This window comes from Amblyomma mixtum, chromosome 2 (assembly GCF_055824585.1).
Source record: "Amblyomma mixtum isolate Tamu chromosome 2, ASM5582458v1, whole genome shotgun sequence".
NCBI classification, from domain to species: Eukaryota; Metazoa; Arthropoda; class Arachnida; order Ixodida; family Ixodidae; genus Amblyomma; species Amblyomma mixtum.
In genome coordinates this window covers 248,773,572-248,791,165 of record NC_143013.1, presented here as the reverse complement: position 1 = coordinate 248,791,165, position 17,594 = coordinate 248,773,572, and the positions used below count along the sequence as shown (strand labels likewise).

Below are 17,594 nucleotides of genomic sequence, written 5' to 3'. Positions count from 1 at the left end.
ATTAGGCTGGAAGGTTTGATCTTAAAGAGACTGTGAGGAAAAATCATATTTAGGATACATCGATTCGTTACCGCATTATAAGGACAACTGTGCAACTTGCTCTTAAAACGAAGCCTTTCTTCGCTAGAAAACTAAAAAAATAAAGAACTACAGTTTCACTATCACCTGCCGGTTTCGGAGGTAAGCTGACTGCGTCCATACAGTTTCCAGTACGATGATCCCAGATGCCAGGCCACGCATTCATTCGCTTCAAAATGGTGACCACGGAGTAAGTTCCAACGCGAACGTCCTAGTTTTGATAGAGGGGCGGGAAGATTTCAACAGTTATTTTCACAGCAAGAAATGCCTATTTTGCTGGCGTACAGGCATGGTCCGGTCCGGTGGCCCGTAAAGGTAAAGGAGTGGATTCCAAGAGAAGGCAAGCGTAGCAGGGGACGGCAGAAAGTTAGGTGGGCATATGAGATTAAGAAGTTTGCGGGAATACGGTAGTCGCAATTGACAAAGGACACGGTCAATTGGAGAGACGTGAGAGAGGCCTTTGCCCTGCAGTGGGCGCAGTCAGGCTGACGACGATGATGATGATGATGATGACAGGCATGAACATACTCGAAAAAGTGGCTGTAACGATTTTTACTCAAAAGATAGATGGGATGTGTTGACGTAAGCGTTAATTGAGTACTTCTGCTCACAGCAGCAGGCAGCCTTGCTTGCGAGTACATCAGTATCACCGCCGTATCCCCTTTCCCCCCTTTCTTCTCCCACGGTATTAATGAATTAGACACAACCACACTTTCACGGAAAACACTTCACTGTTCGCGTGCGATACTCCACCCAGCAGTCAAGTTTTGTTTGGACTCGAATGATTGTGTCCTGCATTGTAAAGTTTGTGGCGCTAATGATGAGGTTGTAGTTTTAGCTTTGGAAAAGAACATCGAAATTTAACATTAATTAAAGAAAACGGTGACGATGACGTTTACTTATAAGAAACATGCTTTGCAAATCAAGTGTGTAAATGCTGAGCACACAGTAGGAAGCTTCCCCGAATTCCGGTATCTTGGTATCTGTCAGTATTTGGAGGTTGGTATAGTATGTTCCGCTCTAACCTGCGGTGGCAAAGAATGCCTATGGCATGAAAGACCTTTTCAATCCAGTGACTGATGGCTGCATGTGATTTTTTGTGTAACTTCTTCATTGTCGGTCACTGTTTATTGGAAGCGTGCATCTATGTAAATATGTACTTGGTTTTCAAGAAACAAACATTTTTGTCAACGAAAACGCTTAAGAGAGCACAACGTCAAAATTCTCAATTGGTTTCCTGTGGTGGCTAGCATGCTAAAGTGAGCAGAGGGTGAACAAAAAGGAAGAAAACTAATAGAAAGATCTAAAAAATTTTTTGGTACTGATGGAGTCATTACAGATAAATGTGGATTAGTAAGCTGCGCATTCCCCAAATAACCGCATTCATCCTTGGTGAGTGCAAGCGATAGTGCGCTAATAAAGATCTGTGCTTTAAATGTTTATGACCAAGGCTCTACCAGTGAATGTAATTTGAATAGCTCAATGATGTTGCAGCTCATTATACGCATGTGCACTGCAGGTATCTCTTTGCACCTTGAAAAAATGGCCGGCATTGGTAGAAGACATTTTAACTTTGATGTAAGGGTGCCTAATGTCTGAACATTGAAGTAATCGGATGCTTAAATGCTTTTTATAAAAGTGTCATTGACCCCGCCTCATGCAGCCTGAACACGATAGCAAAAGCACAGTGTGGTCAAACAGCTCTTAGCCCATTCAAAACAAACCAACATCACAAAATCTGGGAGAACTCGAAACACAGAAGAAGAAAGACGAACGGATATGGGAGCGATGTTAACTCTAAATTGATATTCTGTTAGATATTGTGTTTTATTCCATTAAGACAGCACATCTTCCGGTCGGAAGATATTTCATTGCTTTCAAGGGGCACTTCCCTGGTGAGTAGTCTATCTATGCAGTTTTTTAATGCGAACCCAATATATGGGACATCAGGAACGCAACACTCTGTTCAGAAAAAGTGGTGTTCCAAAACTGGCGTGACCGTGCAATGAAAAACTTAATTTCTTCCGATGATGCCGGGAGTTAAATTCTCGACTTTCAAATTGTGATGTGAGCGCGCACCATGTAAGCCAGAAGTTAGCTTTTATTCATCTTGTTTACTACAAGAGGTCATGTATGTGGGCAGAAAGGGGCTATATACAAATTATTTACAAAGCACTCAACCTCAACTAATGGCTGCACTACAATACCTTTAATGGAAACAATACAATTAAAAGGGCGGAAATGATAGGCTCCTCATCAGCAGTGGAAACGAGTCCGGTAGAAAGCCTCTTTAATTATAAATGTCCCTTAGTTGGAGCATCATTCTGCTGAAATGGCTTCTGGGTGGGACGAGAGGTTCAGCGCTGTGGTCCAACAAGCGCGTTTTACTCAGGCTGCGAAGTGCAATGAGGAAAAACATCTGATAGAGTTCGGAATCAAGTTGAGAAGCCACAAAGTAACGTACACTGTAGGAATTAAAAAAAAGTTCCTTTAGCGTCCTTTGCAGCACGCCCCGAAACACAGTCGAATTCTTGCAATTAATAAAACAGTGTTCAGTGGTTTCCGGTACGTTCCACAGAGAGCAGGCAACATAAGGTATATATATGCTTTTCCTATGGAGCCACTTGTAATCAGGTAGAATTTCGGTGTATAATGTGCAGGAATACGTTTTGTTCGAAGGAGGAATCGCCATTTTGCAATCTCGCGTTAGCACCTAATGACCCTTGAGGCCAAAGTGCAAGGACGAAACAATGGCGGCGGAGGTAGCACCGTAATTAAATCTCCCTATATGGCCGAAGCAGAATTAAGTACTCTTTAGAAACTCGAACTGTGGAAAGTCCCACACAGGCACAAACTTCCTGCGCAAAGCTTATATTTATGAAGGGGTGTTCATAAAATTTGAAGAAACCAATAAGTTTGGAAACAAGGTCATAAAACCAAGCGCCAAGAATGGTTAATAACAGGATGGGAACAATCCCGAAAAAAGAAGAAATGGGCCACTAATTATCTCACATACAGGTGCACTAAGCCCAATCCTTCTGCACAAACAGGCCTGAAAGGAATTTCACATCCCATCAGCTCGAAATTGGTTGCAAACAATAAAACTCGCGAATATTCATTGAAAACTCTGGATGTAATATCTGGCGCAGGACAAGACCTGGAGTATTGATAGAATGATCGATTTGATTCATTCCCACAAACAAGGAGGTGCAAGCTTGTGGTGGAAAACAAGAGGAAAAAGCTGGAAAGAAGGCAGCTTGACTGGCCCCAAGTTCTGTTTACAATGGCAGCAGCGGCGCAGGAGGAACGTCGAAACTCGCAGGAGGGAAAGAACGAAAGCCAAAAGGCAAAATCAAATGACACTTTTGAAATATACATAAATGCATGAAAAAATCTCAAAAAGCATTACATAATAAAGCATATAAAGTACATAAGAAATATATTGTGATGAAGAAGACGACGCTCTCAGTGCTGAGAGACAGAGCGCTCGCGCTAGGCCAGGCAACCAACCATCATCTCATTGCCATCAGTGATTTCGTCTCATTCTTCTGTGGGCCGCCACGTAAAGTTTGGTGTGAGGTGCTGGGCTATAATCGGCATCCTGGTCCTGGATCTTCGACGTCGTGCGTCAGCCATGGTCGTCGGCCGTGAGTTTTTGGCCTACGTCGCCCGGCCGTGCTCGCACCCTTTCAGACCTGAACCAACGTCGCCGTTGCTCCACCTGCCAGAAGACATGAACTGGACCCGATGCCACGAACCCGAGACGCCGCTTACACGGGCAGACATAGTTTCCATGCTGCTGCCGTTCGGCGCGTCCTGGGGCATCAGCCGTCGGTTTGTAGCGACCAGCGGCCCGGAAGCTCCGTGGACCGGGACTATTCGCTCATATCTCTCATCGTGGCGGCCGGCACTACACTACCTTGCCACCACTCTCACACCGTCATCTCAGGCGCATCACCATTTCGCCCGCCTGTTTGTCTACGATCGGGACGATCGCTCAGTGGCCCCGGGTAGTGTGACGAAGACGGAGCTCGCAGTGGTTTTACGCCACTCCATGTACATGAAGGTGTTTGTATCCCCTATGCACCCTGTCCAATCCGCCGCCGTGGGTATGTGCCATTACGCCTGAGGACATCATCATCACTAGGCCAGCGGCAATTAAATCATCTCATTGCCATCAGTCATTTCGTCTCATTCTTCTGCTGGCCAGCAAGTAACTATATGTAGCCGGAAAGGTGTTGGAGGCCTGAAGACGACCAAAACTCGAACGCCAATGTTGAAAAATCTCTGAGCCTAATGCTCAACCTGCACAACCCGCTCCTTCCAGTAATGTGTGCTTGAGTTAAATGCATGAAGTGGAACACCAGGATATTTGCACACACGACCATCCTCTTCCGGCATAACGGAGCTGATTGGGCCCCTTGAAACGAACCACTGCTCCGAAATTTTCGGAGCGATTCTGGATACCTGACGTCTCCACTTGCTGCCATTCAGGTGCAGTCATTAACGCGCGTGACTTCTTCAGGTGTCATGCTGTCATGCACCAGGATAGGCATGACTGATTGCATCTTCCTGTTCTCACAAGAGTGGCCTTGAACGAGAAGTCTTACGCTTGACAATACCCCGTTGTGATTAAAGACTGCACGTGGACACTGAAGGCCGTCGTAAGAAAGGCGCGCCTGCATCCGCAGGTTTTCGTATTTTACTGCCTGGATGTTTTGCTCGTTGTTACTGAGAGCGCAGCTGGATCTATTGATGGAAGTTTTGTTTGACAACTCTTGCACTTGCGGCAGGCGAAATCATTTCAAGTCGTTCATGCGTTGGCCTATAATTGCATGAATACGTGAGAAGGCGCCATTTAAAGTGAGCAGTATTCGGGACAGAGTCCTGGAGGATGCAATTCGAAAGCTTTTTTTTTGTTGATACTCACTCGACGTTAGATTTAGTGGCCCTATGTCGATTTTCTTTAAGCGGCGCATCGCGCAATTCTCTGGATCCGTCGCGCTGCCACGCGGGATTCGCAGTAGAGTAGAGAAATAAATAAATAAATAAATAAATAAATAAATAAATAAATAAATAAATAAATAAATAAATAAATAAATAAATAGGTTTATTTTCTAACGTAATTTATTGGCACGGGACTGCCTTCAGTGTGCCCTGTTTTTGTCTGGGCCATCAATAAAGTAATAAGCTATTTATTGATCCATTAAAAATGTTTATTTAATTAAAAAAAATTCATTGATTTATTAAAATTGGTTAAATAATAAGTCTTGCATTACTTTATTTCATGATACAGTAGGAAACATAGTATACAGAAGTCTTTCCCGTAGTGACAGAATGCTTCAGTACCTCCTCTATCAGTAAATGCAATGGCAGGTTTTGTGGATTGAAAAGATAACTAGCTTAAAGAAAGACATTACGCCTTGTAGTAATAATATACTTTGACGTATATTTCGTAATTTACGCATTCACCTTAGCGGAAATAAAGTACGCAAAGCTAAACTCTGGCTGCGATATAATGGTTTACTAGTTTACTAGGTTTATATTAGAAAAGTTCGCAGAGTCCGCAGAGACAACGCCCTACTGGGAGCTTTTTACGTGCTTTTAACAAGATGTCTGTGGTGCGTCAAAATATTTTGCTCGGTGGCGCCTCCCGGGAAGTTCTGAAGCAAATCAGATGACTTACGCTCATAGGCACTCCAAGAGAAAAGTTACCAAGTAAGTCAGCGGTTGCTGAAATAAGGAGAGGTGAATTGCAGTATTTTATTTGTAATGCGTGTAATCGTTTTTACAAGAGCCTTGTATTAAAATTGACTGTCGTTTAGCTGTGGAGTGACGCGAGAGCTGGAGTGGTGTCACTATCGGTGGTTAGGCGTGCCTTCCAAACCGCGCCGTTCTTACGCTGCTTATCGATGCGTATCGCATGCTCTTCCTTTGTCTCCTCGGCTCGCCACCTCCTCTTGGTTTCGTTTCAACGCCGAGTTTTGCTTCTTTCAGAGACGCCGAGCTCAGCTCTTCCTCTCCTCCGCTCTCCAACTTTGCCCCGACGGCTCCGCCGAGTCGCCTACTTGTACAGCTGCGACACCTCTCCCCCTCTCCACTCCCCCGATCACTGGGCGCGATGCATGCGCACAGCTGTTGCAGCTCGGTTTCGTCTGGACGCCACGCCGCCGGCAGCAGCAGCTGCTCCGCACCACGTGACCAACCCACGTGACCAGCCTCGTGACGAATGGCGCCGCAACGGAGCTCAAGGGGTGCCACGCTGAAGGCTCAAAGAGTTGGCGTAGTGTAGCTTTCGCTACACAAGTGACATAGAAGAGAGGTAGAGAACTTTCCTAGACGACTAATTGGCTGGTAAAGGACATCTCAGATGATTTCTGCAGGGCCCTGATGATGCATCTTATTTATAGCGAGCAAGCATATGGGCTGCCTTTAAAAAACAATATTACCCCTTTTCACCCTTCAAGATGTCCTCCCTGCCTTTCCGTCCATTTCTCTCCCTCTTTTTTTTAAGAAACAATGTCGTACTTCTAGGCCGGTGGCCGCGGCAATTAATGGACTAAATGGAGGAGGATGACCGACCTCGCCGCTACTACGCCACTTGAAGGAAATATATGACGTAAGTCAAACTTCACTGACGCCTTCTGCACGTAAAAACACTAGTGATTTTATGTCTTACAAGGAATGTTGATATAAATGACACTACTTCCTTTTTTTCTAGATGAATTTACATTTGGCCTGCCGACTTATTAGTGCTGATGTGAGTTGCTTTTCTCAAGCGAAAGAATGCTGTTTCATAAGCGAAAGTGGACCCGTTCCATTAGTGCATCGTCTGGGTGTAGGTAGTGTGTTGCAAGCCATTTTTTTGGTCTTGTTAATTTGGAACTATCATCCCTGTATGACGCTTGCAAAAGTTTGACAGGAAGCCAAAAGCAGTTTGAGTGCTGCTTTTTACTCTGCCACGAGAAATCTCATTGACCAGTGAGGGAGACAGAAAGAGTATTTAATATGCTCTCGGCGACCTGCTTACGGTTCTCAGAGGCCATTTGGTTGGAACTCCCCTTTAGCGGTCATAGATAGCGCAGCCACCTTGAAACTCCTAAAACACATCATTATCTGTGCTGTCAACGTGCGGGCCGTGAAGGAAAATTAGAAATATATGATACATAAAAAATTGCATACAGCTGGCATGACTGTGCTGATGGCAAACTGAACGCCGATGACATCACACCATAGTGTTGAAAACTAGGAATCCTTAAGGGATTTTCTCCTGATACCTAAAACTCTTGGGGATTTCATGGGTGTTTTTCGCTTTAGCGTTAAATATGGTCAGTAACTGCTACTGTCATTGGTATGCGTGATCGTGCACCCGTCGCTATAACATAATTCTCTGACAGCAGGTAGCGACTCAAATAAGGCCATTGAAGCGTGGATATATTTTTCACAATACGTCTAAACAATTCGATTGAAAAGAGCTCGACCATAGCCTGTTTCTGAGGAATATTCCTCCCAGAAACTCAGACCTGCGAAAAGATATTTTTGGAAATGTAAACGATTTATTGCAAAGAGTTGGAAGCCACTAAACAGGCCGCAAATGGTCGACCTGGACTTTATTCCTTCTTGGAGATTGCATAGTTTCGCAAATGCCAAAGAATCTCTGAAAAAGAAAAAAAACCCATTAAAATAGCACTAAGCTTAGGGTCACGTTTTACGCGTACTCTTACGCCTATACTTACACTTCTTCCGGCGGAGAAGGGTGTTGTAGCCGAAGGGAGTACCAAGACCGTAGCCGTAGTTCAGGCCGTAGACTCCGATCCCGTGGCCAAGGCCGTAGTGACCGGCACCGTATCCGAGGGTTCCAATGCCATAGCCGTAGACTGGGACAGCGTTGTATCCAGCTAGAGATGGGGCAGCGTGTGAAAAGGTGGCGACAGCTGGACTGTGGTGGAAAGCGGCGGTGGCGATAGCTGGGCTAGCATGGACAACGTTGGCGACGACTGGAGCAGCGTGGGCAAATGCGGCGACTGCAGAAGCAGAGGCCACAACTGGGGCGGACTGGTATGTGGCGACAGCTGGAGCAGCGGCCACGGTGGCCAGGGCAGGGGCAGCGGCAACGACTGGAGCAGACTGGAAGACCTTTGTCACAGCCGGAGCAGCGATGGCGGCGACAGATGGGGCAGACTGGTAGGTGTTAAAACGAGAAACAGCTGGGGCGGCAGCAATGGTGGCCACAGCAGGGGCGGACTGGTAGACACCAGTCAGAGCTGGAGCGGCCTGGTACGTAGAAATGCGGGAAACAGCGGGAGCTGCAGCAACAACTGGAGCGGACTGGAAGACCTTCGTGACAGCTGGAGTAGCGACGGCGGCTACAGATGGGGCAGCCTGGTAGGTTGCGAAACGGGAAACAGCCGGGCCAGCGGCAACGCTGGCGACAGCTGGGGCCACAGCCACAACGGGGGCAGACTGGTAGTTGGCGACGCGAGCCAAAGCTGGGGAAGCAGCGAAAGCGGCGACTGGAGCAGCGGCGTAGGAGGCTATAGCTGGGGCAGCGCCAACAGCGGTTACAGCGGGAGCAGCGTGGTACGTAGACACGGTACGAGCAACGGCTGGGGAAGAGACGCCGTAGCCAGCAGTTGGGCCATACGCGACACTGCGACCAACTCCGAAGCCGGTGAGGCCGGAGTAGCCGATTCCGTGGCCGAGACCGTAGCTGGTAAGGCCAGCGCCCTGCCCGAAGGCGTAGCTACCGCGCAGGTTTCCACGGAGGAAGCCAGCGAAGGCGCTAGTGGCCAGGGCCAGGACGACGCAGACACGGAACTGAAAATCACCAGAGGAATCTGTGAGAGGGATTCCAGCTACGGTTCGAACATTAGCATTGCCATATTTAAAATAAATATCAATGTATTGCTGATATTTGAAGCTGTTTATTGAGAGGCGTTTTGTTCAAATATCCGTTCATATTGGATGCGTAAAATAGCGTTTATGCCAGGTTCCATCATTAGCCTAAATTTAGGTTAGTGGGGAACTAACAAGGGCGCTCAGTTATAGGGAATTTCAGAGTTGATATTTTACTCGGAGCGAAAGCACATATTTGAGAGTGTGACGGGTTGTACTGCATTTGAAGTGTTCTTTCGATATCAGGTAGGGTTGTTAATAAAAGCCTGCAAATCAAGGTGCAATTATTTTTTCACGTTACGTCTGTGTGATCTGGAGAAAACGGTTTAAAGCGTCTCGTAGGGAAGTCTCGCGAAATGGAACCATTTATATGCTGTGAGAGCACGACAAACCGAAGCACTAATAAAAGTGATAGACCTGTGGTTTAAACAAGTGGAGGAACTGCACTACATTCTACCAAGTGGTCGCTGGTGGTTTTTAAAGTTCGCTAAGGAAAGTGGCTTTCAAAGTAAATCCCAATAGAAGTCACATTGATGCTTACCATGGCTGATGCAGTTGTACCTTCGGCAAACCAGCGGCTGCTGATCGTTGTGAGACTCAGGTGCGCTTATATACCCGTCTGGAGCTGCGTGGTAGCGAAATTAGGCGAGTAATTCAGTGAGTGAGGGTGAGTATGCAAAACAGGTGACAAGAACTTTAACCGCAGATTTCTTCCTGACACGGCCGCCGCTTCGGTTCTCACATCCTGTTCAGGACGCAGTTACCCTATGGCCCGCTTCGAAGAATGCGGATAGACACTCCTTTGCCTTCGCCGTATTCAGACCTCACAGGCTGCCCTTTCCAACGTCGGGAGCTGCTGCAGTTCTTTCGTAGAATTTCAGGCAGTTATTTTTAGTTTAGTCGCCTCGATGTAGTCACAAACGATAATGCAAGTAGAATGAACTAGGAGAGAGAAACGCTGCCGTCAAGTGCGCATAGGAGGGAGGGAGAATGTGCGAAGGGTGAAAAGTGTTACATCACACAACGGTAGTCGACTTTGTAGGGCAACTTGCACGTCCTCCAGGCATCATTGATCTTGAGGAAAGTGAGAGAGGCAGCCAGCTGGCACCCATTACGCTTTTCGAGCTTCATTTTTCTCGGTTTTCTTTTTAAGACTTTAAATTAGCGCTTGCGGAGTTTGGTCATTTGAATATTTCGTTCACAGCAAATTCCTGCTCTACTATCTCTTCCTTAATGGTCAAGGCCGAACACGTCGAGTAGGAAGTGGCCCCTTATCGCTCCAGCATTAGGAGCTAAAAGACTGGGAGTCTCAGCGACGTTACATTATTTTGGGCTAGCAGGAGGTGACCTGCGAAAAAAAAAATACCTGGACAGAAACAGGGGAAAATGCAATCTGAAGTTGAAAAAATATCGCGTAAGAAGCAGGGTGGCTGTCGAAGGTTCTTCGTATCAGAGATGTTTGGAGTGGTTCAGCAGTACTTTAATGATAACGTTTTGGGAATAGTTAGGATATTAAGAAAAGAAAGGGGCCTTCGAGAATGATTAAGGTAGCCTGAAAAGAGCTCTGCTGTAAAATTTTTGTGTTACCCTTCGATATGTGGCAGGGCCGAGTAATAGGAGTGTGCAGTGGTCGGTTCGTTGGTCATATCTTTTTTTCTTCAAATTTAAACAGCGCTAAATTTTCAGACGAATACTCAGATAGACATGACAGGACCGGCATTGACTGCAACTATGTTTATTGACAGGTATTTTTGTGGAACACATAAGAAAGACGACAGTGAGCGCACGCGCATCTATGACTGATCACAGAAGGAAAGGTCAAGAAAAACAGAAAGAGGGGGGGGGGGGGGGTGAGGGGGAGACTAATGTGGGGTCGCTTTTTTCTCTCTCTTTTAAAGATAACAGCAAACAAAGCATACTAGATTAAGGCGAGCGGACTGCACTTCTTCCCCTATTTTTGAGCAATGTGAATGCGCTGGTATGCAGGAAGACAGATGTGGTGCTGACTCACATGTCGCCTCTCGCCTTGATAAAAAAGGCAACGGATATTTCCCGAGCTAATCTATCCTTGCTCCAGGTCAAAATTTTGATCTTGTCAATTCGTGGCTCATAGTTCTGATCGTTTAGATCCTTGCAAGAACTGCAGTGGGCGGGTAGATTCAAGAATGATTCTGTTGCGTTTCCCAAGGTTCGTTGATGTTCCCTGGCATGTTCGTTAACTATACACCCAGTTTGGCCAATGTACACTTTGCAACAAAATAAAGGGATCTTGTAGATCACACCCATGGCACACCGGAGAAAGGAATTAGCGTGTTGTTTTCCACAGCCGGATGTTGCAGGGCCACTACTGCTGACTTTAGGGCCCATCTTGGCCGGTTTACAAGGCGCAGAGAGCACCATCGGAACGCCATACTTGTGTCCCACCCTTTTTAGGTTATGGGACACCTTGTGGATGTATGGCATAACGACTGGTTTGGCGTTCCCGGGTCTTTCTATTCTGCGTGTCTTCTTTTCCCTCCTCTTGAATTTCTGTAGGATTGCTTCGGTCACAGCTGTCAGCACGTAGCCAGAGAACCATGCTTTTTGCACTCTGGCTACTTCGCCCCGAAAGCTCTGTTGCATCATGTGAGGGTTGACTTCACCAGTGCGGATTCTGGCGAAAGGGTCGCAATAACTCTCTCAACAGTTTTTGATTGGGCCGAAGAAAAAGATGAAAAATCTTTCTTGGCTCTAGGGCGGTAGCATCAGCATACACTTTTCGCCGAGCATGATTTTCAGGTCTAAAATCTGAAGGTGGTTAAGCACGGGTAACTCGTTCGTAAATGAGAGCCCCTTTCCATGTAGTCCAAACTTTTCTAAAACATTCATCTCAATTTCCTCATATCGGCCTGGATCATTTACCTTTTCTCTGAGCATGATTTTCAGGCCTAAAAACTGAAGGTGGTTAAGCACAGCTAACTCGTTCGTAAAGGAGAGCCCTTTCCCATGTTGTCCAAACTCTTCTAAAATATTCATCGCACTTGATCACTTTTCTTTAAAATTACTAAAATGATCTACAAGTCATCTCCAGGACATTGCCTTCGTCAGTTAGTGAAGCCAAAGCGTTGTCGAATGATTGAAGAAAAATGTTACACATACCTGGAGCGACACAGGATCCGACGCAAATGCGCTGGCGCTGGGGATAGCGCCGGTTGTCAAATTGGATAAAAGTAGCGTTCATATCAAATTCTAAAAGTGACATAAAATTGTTTGCGCTTAAGCCGGCCCTATTTTGGATGGCGATAGTACCATTTGTTTCAATGCGCTGTCTTACAGCGATAAACAAGTCGTTATATGGTATAGAATAAAATAGATCTTCAACATCTATGGAAAAGGGATATATAATCTGCTCTCCTTTCGACATGCTGGCTACATTCAAAGAATTCTTGGTGGCAAACGGATCAGAAAGAACCAGATTTTTTAGGTGCCTCGGAATGAACTTACTAATATCTTGCTGCCAGGTACCTATCTCGGTAACAGTCGTCCTGAAGGGTGCATCGAGTTTATGAGTTTTCACCGCGAAGAACACGGACAAGGTGTTCACCCGAGAGTACACATTAACTCGAGCAAGGCTTTGGAGTTCCAAGGATTTGCATAGGGCTACTGCCTTGGTTTTGATACCGGTTGCGGACGGTTTAATTGCCAGAAAGTTCTTCTCTATTGCTTGCATCACCTTCTCCTCGCATATACTAGATTGTACAATGACGAAGCAGCCTTTTTGATCAGCTTGGAAGAGGGACAGTCCGCTGTTCTTGAAATACGCCACTACCTTTTCTGTCAGAGATTCCCCATTCGTGGCGGGACCTCTTCAGAGTGGTCCTCGCCGAGTTGTCAACACCGCCCAGGGTGCGCTATGCTTTATCTACTATGCTTTATTTGCTGTCATCTTTGAAAGAGAGAAAAAAAAGCGACCTCACTTTCGAGTTGAGAATGAGTAGTTCCACATATTTGCACAGTAATCCATTAAAGCTATCGCGTCATACCCTTTAGGCGGAGGTTAAGTATCCCTTCCTATTTTTTTCGGCACGCTGAAATTAAATATGACGTCACAGTCACAAGCTATGTCCTTGAAACAAATCTCCTATGAGAAAGCTGCTATGGGTGAAGCAACTGTAGTAGTACTAAAATCACCGTGTTTTTTTTTGCTCAGAGTTAACCAGCAAGAAGCCAGAAAGCTTGGCTCATGAGGGCCAGCTGGTGGTGTAGCTGTCCTGGAGGGAGCTAAGCAGTCTACGAAAGACGGTGTGCGGAGTTGAGAAAACTGAATGGCCGTAATACATTCGCGTAGACAATGGGCCAAATTGGCCTCCTTTTCAGGTTAGCTATACCATGCAGGCGACGATGCCTGTTGAATGAAGAAAGCCCGTGCACTTGTGAGCAGGTCTGTTAGTAGAATTCGACGAAATTATAATGGACGAAGTGCATAATAAAGGGTGACGAGTGGGAATCGCCCGCCTATTATCACGGAGGTTTTCACAGTGGGTGGATATGTCTCTCCTGCATTAGATTGCCTCCATTCAGGACATGAGGGTAGGGAGGGAGTGGTACGGGGATGGAGATGATGGGGAGAGGGGTGTGTGGTCCGTTGGAAGGTGATGTGTGGGACGAGGGGGAGTGGGGACTGTTGGCAGGTGACAGCTGGAGAGAGAGAGGAATTCCCCTAAAAACTACTTGCGAAGTTAGGCAGATGGGGGCTTCACACAGACGTCGACGATAAGGGGCAGTTTCGTCTTCATGGCCCTCCTAAAGCTGACGCATTATTAAACTACGATGTTGAAACGTTGTTGATCTGTACATATGAACAATTTATTTGACAGAGCTGAAAGGCGTTAGGTATCTACCCAAAGGCCGACGACTTGATGTCTTCATGAGCACGTATTCTCCTAATGCAAGAATAATTTCTGAAAAAGAAGAAAAGGACAGCGTTAAGTTGAAAATGTCAAAAACTTGGCGTTTCTTTAAAGCGGAATTCGCAAAATATATCCATCTCTATTTCATTATGTACTCACATTTCTTCTTGTGGAGGTGGATCTTGGCAGTGTAGCCAAAAGCATCGAGGCCGTAGCCGTAGTTGGGGCCGTACACTGAGAGACCCGAGGTGTACCCTAGGGCTCCGACTCCGTATCCGTAGCCTGGTAGGTGAGCAACGGTCGAATGAGGGGTATGGACAACAGTGGAAAGTACGGGGGAGGTGTGCACAGTGTGATGCTCCGTTACGTGGAAGGGGTCAGCCTTGGTCACCCTGGACACTCCAGTGGCCGCGTGGACGGTTGTTACAGCTGGTGCGGCGTGGACGGCGGCCACGGCTGGTGCAGCGTGCACAGCGGTGAGAGTGGCGGATGGAGCGGCGGCCACAACCGGCGTGGCATGGTAGACCTCGGTGACAGCTGGGGCGGCCTTGTATGTGGCCACGGCTGGCACGGCATGGACAGCGGTGGTGACAGCTGGAGTAGCGGTGAGAACTGGGGCGCTCTGGTACACCCTGGTAACGGCGGGTGCAGCGCTGTAAGCGGTGGCGGCAGGAGCCGCGTGGTACGTGGCGACCCTAGTAACACCGGCCGCTGATGGAACATCGTGGACAGCGGTGGCCACCGCTGGGGATGCCGTGACGAAGGGGGCGCTCTGGTAGAATCGAGTCAGAGAGGGTGCACTGCGGTACGTGGCGAATGCTGGCGAGGCTTGGTAGGTGGCCACCTTGCTGACAGCAGGGAGAGCAGCGCCGGCACGAAAAGAGGAAGCGAATAGTGGGGCGCCGTGGTACTGGCGGGTGATAAACGGTGCCGAACGATAGGCCGCAAAGGCAGAGGGGGCAGCGAGAGTTTCAAGAGCTGGAGCAGACTGGTAGACGTGTGGAGCCGCATGGTAAACGCGCGTGATAGCCGGAGCAGAGCGGTAGGTAGCGTAGGAAGGCAGAGCAGCCACAGCGGCACTGACCGCCGGTACAGCATGATACGCTTCTACGGGGGACAGTGCGGGCACCGTGGCCGCAGGGTAAGAAAGAGCTGATGGCGCCGAAGCCACAACTGCTTTGTATGAAGGAACGACGGCAGGAGCGGCATGGTAGTACGGCAGTTCTGGAGCGGAGGGCAGAGGGGGTGCTCCGTACGCAGAACTCGGTCTATAGTCCACGCGGTAGCTGCTGTAAGGGGTGTAGCCGGCAAAAGAACTGACGGCCAGAGCCAGGAGTAGAGAGACTTGCACCTGCAGCGAAGGTGAAAACGCGAGCAGTGAGTACTTTCTGGCTACACAGGCGGCTGCTTCTGTTTATAATGCCATGTAATACTTAAGAAAGGGAAATGCGCAAAAAGACATGGATGAAAAGAGCAGAAGAATGGGCACATATTCGACACTAACTTCATTAAAAAACATACATATATTTATGCTTGCCAAATCATTGCCTAGAGCGCACATGCTAGCAAACGTTCTTTTTTACAGTACACTTATTGTTGGAATAACTTTTTAATATTGATTTTGGCTGCAGCGGGCTTTAGGATCTCATTTTTTTATCTTCCGTTCGTTGATCTCGTTAAATTTTCTTAGTGTTGGAGAAGGAAGATATATGTAGGGTGCAGTGCGCAAACACGTTACTTATTTATATTGCGGCTGTTGTCTATGCAGGTTGCACTCTTACAAGACTGTGATATTTCAATTCCATATTTTAAGGTTTTCGGTAGTACTCGCTGTGCTGTTCGAGTTAAGTATTCGTCGCGGTGTAAGAAAAGCAAAGCGAATGCTGAATAATTTTTTGATACCGGCTAAAGATTGCATGACGTCTTTTAGTTCTGAGTTTCTCGAAGCTAATGTCGCAAATTTAGGGTCTCATTACATGGGGGATAAATTGAAGACTTCTTTCTTTTGTATAACTTTTTCTGGTAGAAAGTTAGTCTTGCCTTGCACTAAGCCAGAGGGGCGAAGATTTTACTCGGTGCTTGAAGCTTCCCCTCGATCGCTGCTGGGCGAGAATATATTTTGGAAATGCGCGCATCCACTTGCCGCTCATGGCCATGTCCACTAAATGTTCAGTAATAGATGAACCAGTTCGTGTCGGATTGAGTAAAAAGTTTCATCACGAAATGATTCTCCTGTAAATGTATTATACAGAGGACGGCGACTAAAAGCCCTCTATGAAGGCTGTAAGCGGCCGCTGCTGAAATTAATAACATGTTTTGAAGAGCCGTCAAAAAGAAGGCGTTTTCAGATCAGATATTTTGTATGCATTGCACACATTCGTTTAGAAAGAAGTGGTGACAGGTAGTCTATGTATCTGGTTTTACACCACGATTAATTACGAAAGAAGAGAAAACCTATCGAAGACCCCATTTTACCGCATGAAAAAGAGCCGGTTGTGCGCTAGACTCGTTTCATGATTTTGCACAAGACGTAAGGGAGTGTGTGACAGATATTTAGAACACGGGAGAAATTAATTGCTGAGATTGCTGGAATCAATTCAAACCTTGTTGTTACCTCTTGCCTCGTGATTAAAAACAAAAGCAGGCGCTTTTTCTCCACAATTTGACCATTAAGTAATGAATGAGCATCATTAGGAACAACGAAGATTAGCGGGCTGGCCGAGATACTCACTGCGATCATGGTTGCGGTGGCTTTGCTGTCCGAAGGCACTGGTGCTTCTAGTCGGACATCGGAGGTTTATATACTGTCGATGTTTTCAGTTGGCACAGCTGCCAGTCCGCGCTGGAATGTATCCTACATGCAGATATGGAGTGAATGTAAGAGCAAAATTTCAAATGTGCAGTCTGAGTGCTTCTGGCAGAAGTTCTCACGCTTCATCGAGGCGCGCTGACGACATCCTAATTACGGACTGACGCTGAAGAGTTACTCTTAGGCCACATTCCTCGTGGTAGCATCACTCTGCGAGAAGCCGTCGTATACTTCCGCATTGAAATCACGTTCGCTAGCGCTTTTAGGATCTCAAGGGTATTCGAATAATACCTGTCTGTGGATTTACAGGAAAAAGAAGAATCAATCAATGTAATTCAAATTTTCTGACGTCTGTATTTTTAAAATTCGGCCAATTGGAACTGAACATCAATCAAAGCCGCAGTTTGGTTTTAGTCATCCTGTCGTGTTTGATTGCAGATTGTTTTGTTTTCAAAGCTACTGCCTAGTGAGCTGGGAGATAGGTTTCAAAACGATATTGATTGTTCTGAAATCAGATGGTTTTTTGACGATTTCAGGGTGTGGACTGCCGGGACTACTGAGACTGGTGCGGACGGACGACATTTGAACGCCAAATTGTCCGACGAGAGTCTTCGGCGCTGCCGCCATAAATAGAAGCTAGAAGGCGTGCAGTTCCTGCCGCAAAGTTGTAAGCCTCTTTATACGTTTTTGTTGGTTTTCAAGAAAAGTGCATGAAGAAATGATGCGTGATTGAGGGTAAGGAGATACTAAAACAAATAACGTAAACCTACTGCTATGCAATGCAGACCTAAATATGCACTTGATGGTGGGCACATGCTATTGAGACGTTAAATTTTTTTGCAGCGAAGATTCATGAAAAAAACCTAAATGTGTTCAAGTTGTGCATGCTTTTGAGCCGTTATCGGCGCACATGGGTGTTTCAG

The 17,594-nt window shown here is 46.6% G+C and overlaps 1 protein-coding gene across 1 annotated transcript; it reads right to left on the bottom strand.

Moving 5' to 3' along the window:
* Positions 1 to 7,327: 7,327 nt before the first annotated feature.
* Positions 7,328 to 16,602, bottom strand: LOC149363403 (uncharacterized). Its single transcript, XM_089568520.1, has 4 exons — positions 16,594 to 16,602; positions 14,022 to 15,213; positions 7,815 to 8,915; positions 7,328 to 7,735 (listed from the first exon to the last, which is right to left on the bottom strand). Coding segments are annotated over exons 1-4 (2,304 nt in total). The 3' UTR covers positions 7,328 to 7,733.
* Between the last annotated feature and the right edge of the window lie 992 nt (positions 16,603 to 17,594).

Coding starts and splice junctions, on each gene's coding strand:
- LOC149363403 (XM_089568520.1), bottom strand. Junction 8,916..14,021: donor CCACCTCCACAAGAAGAAAT/GTGAGTACATAA, acceptor TCCCTCTCACAG/ATTCCTCTGGTGATTTTCAG.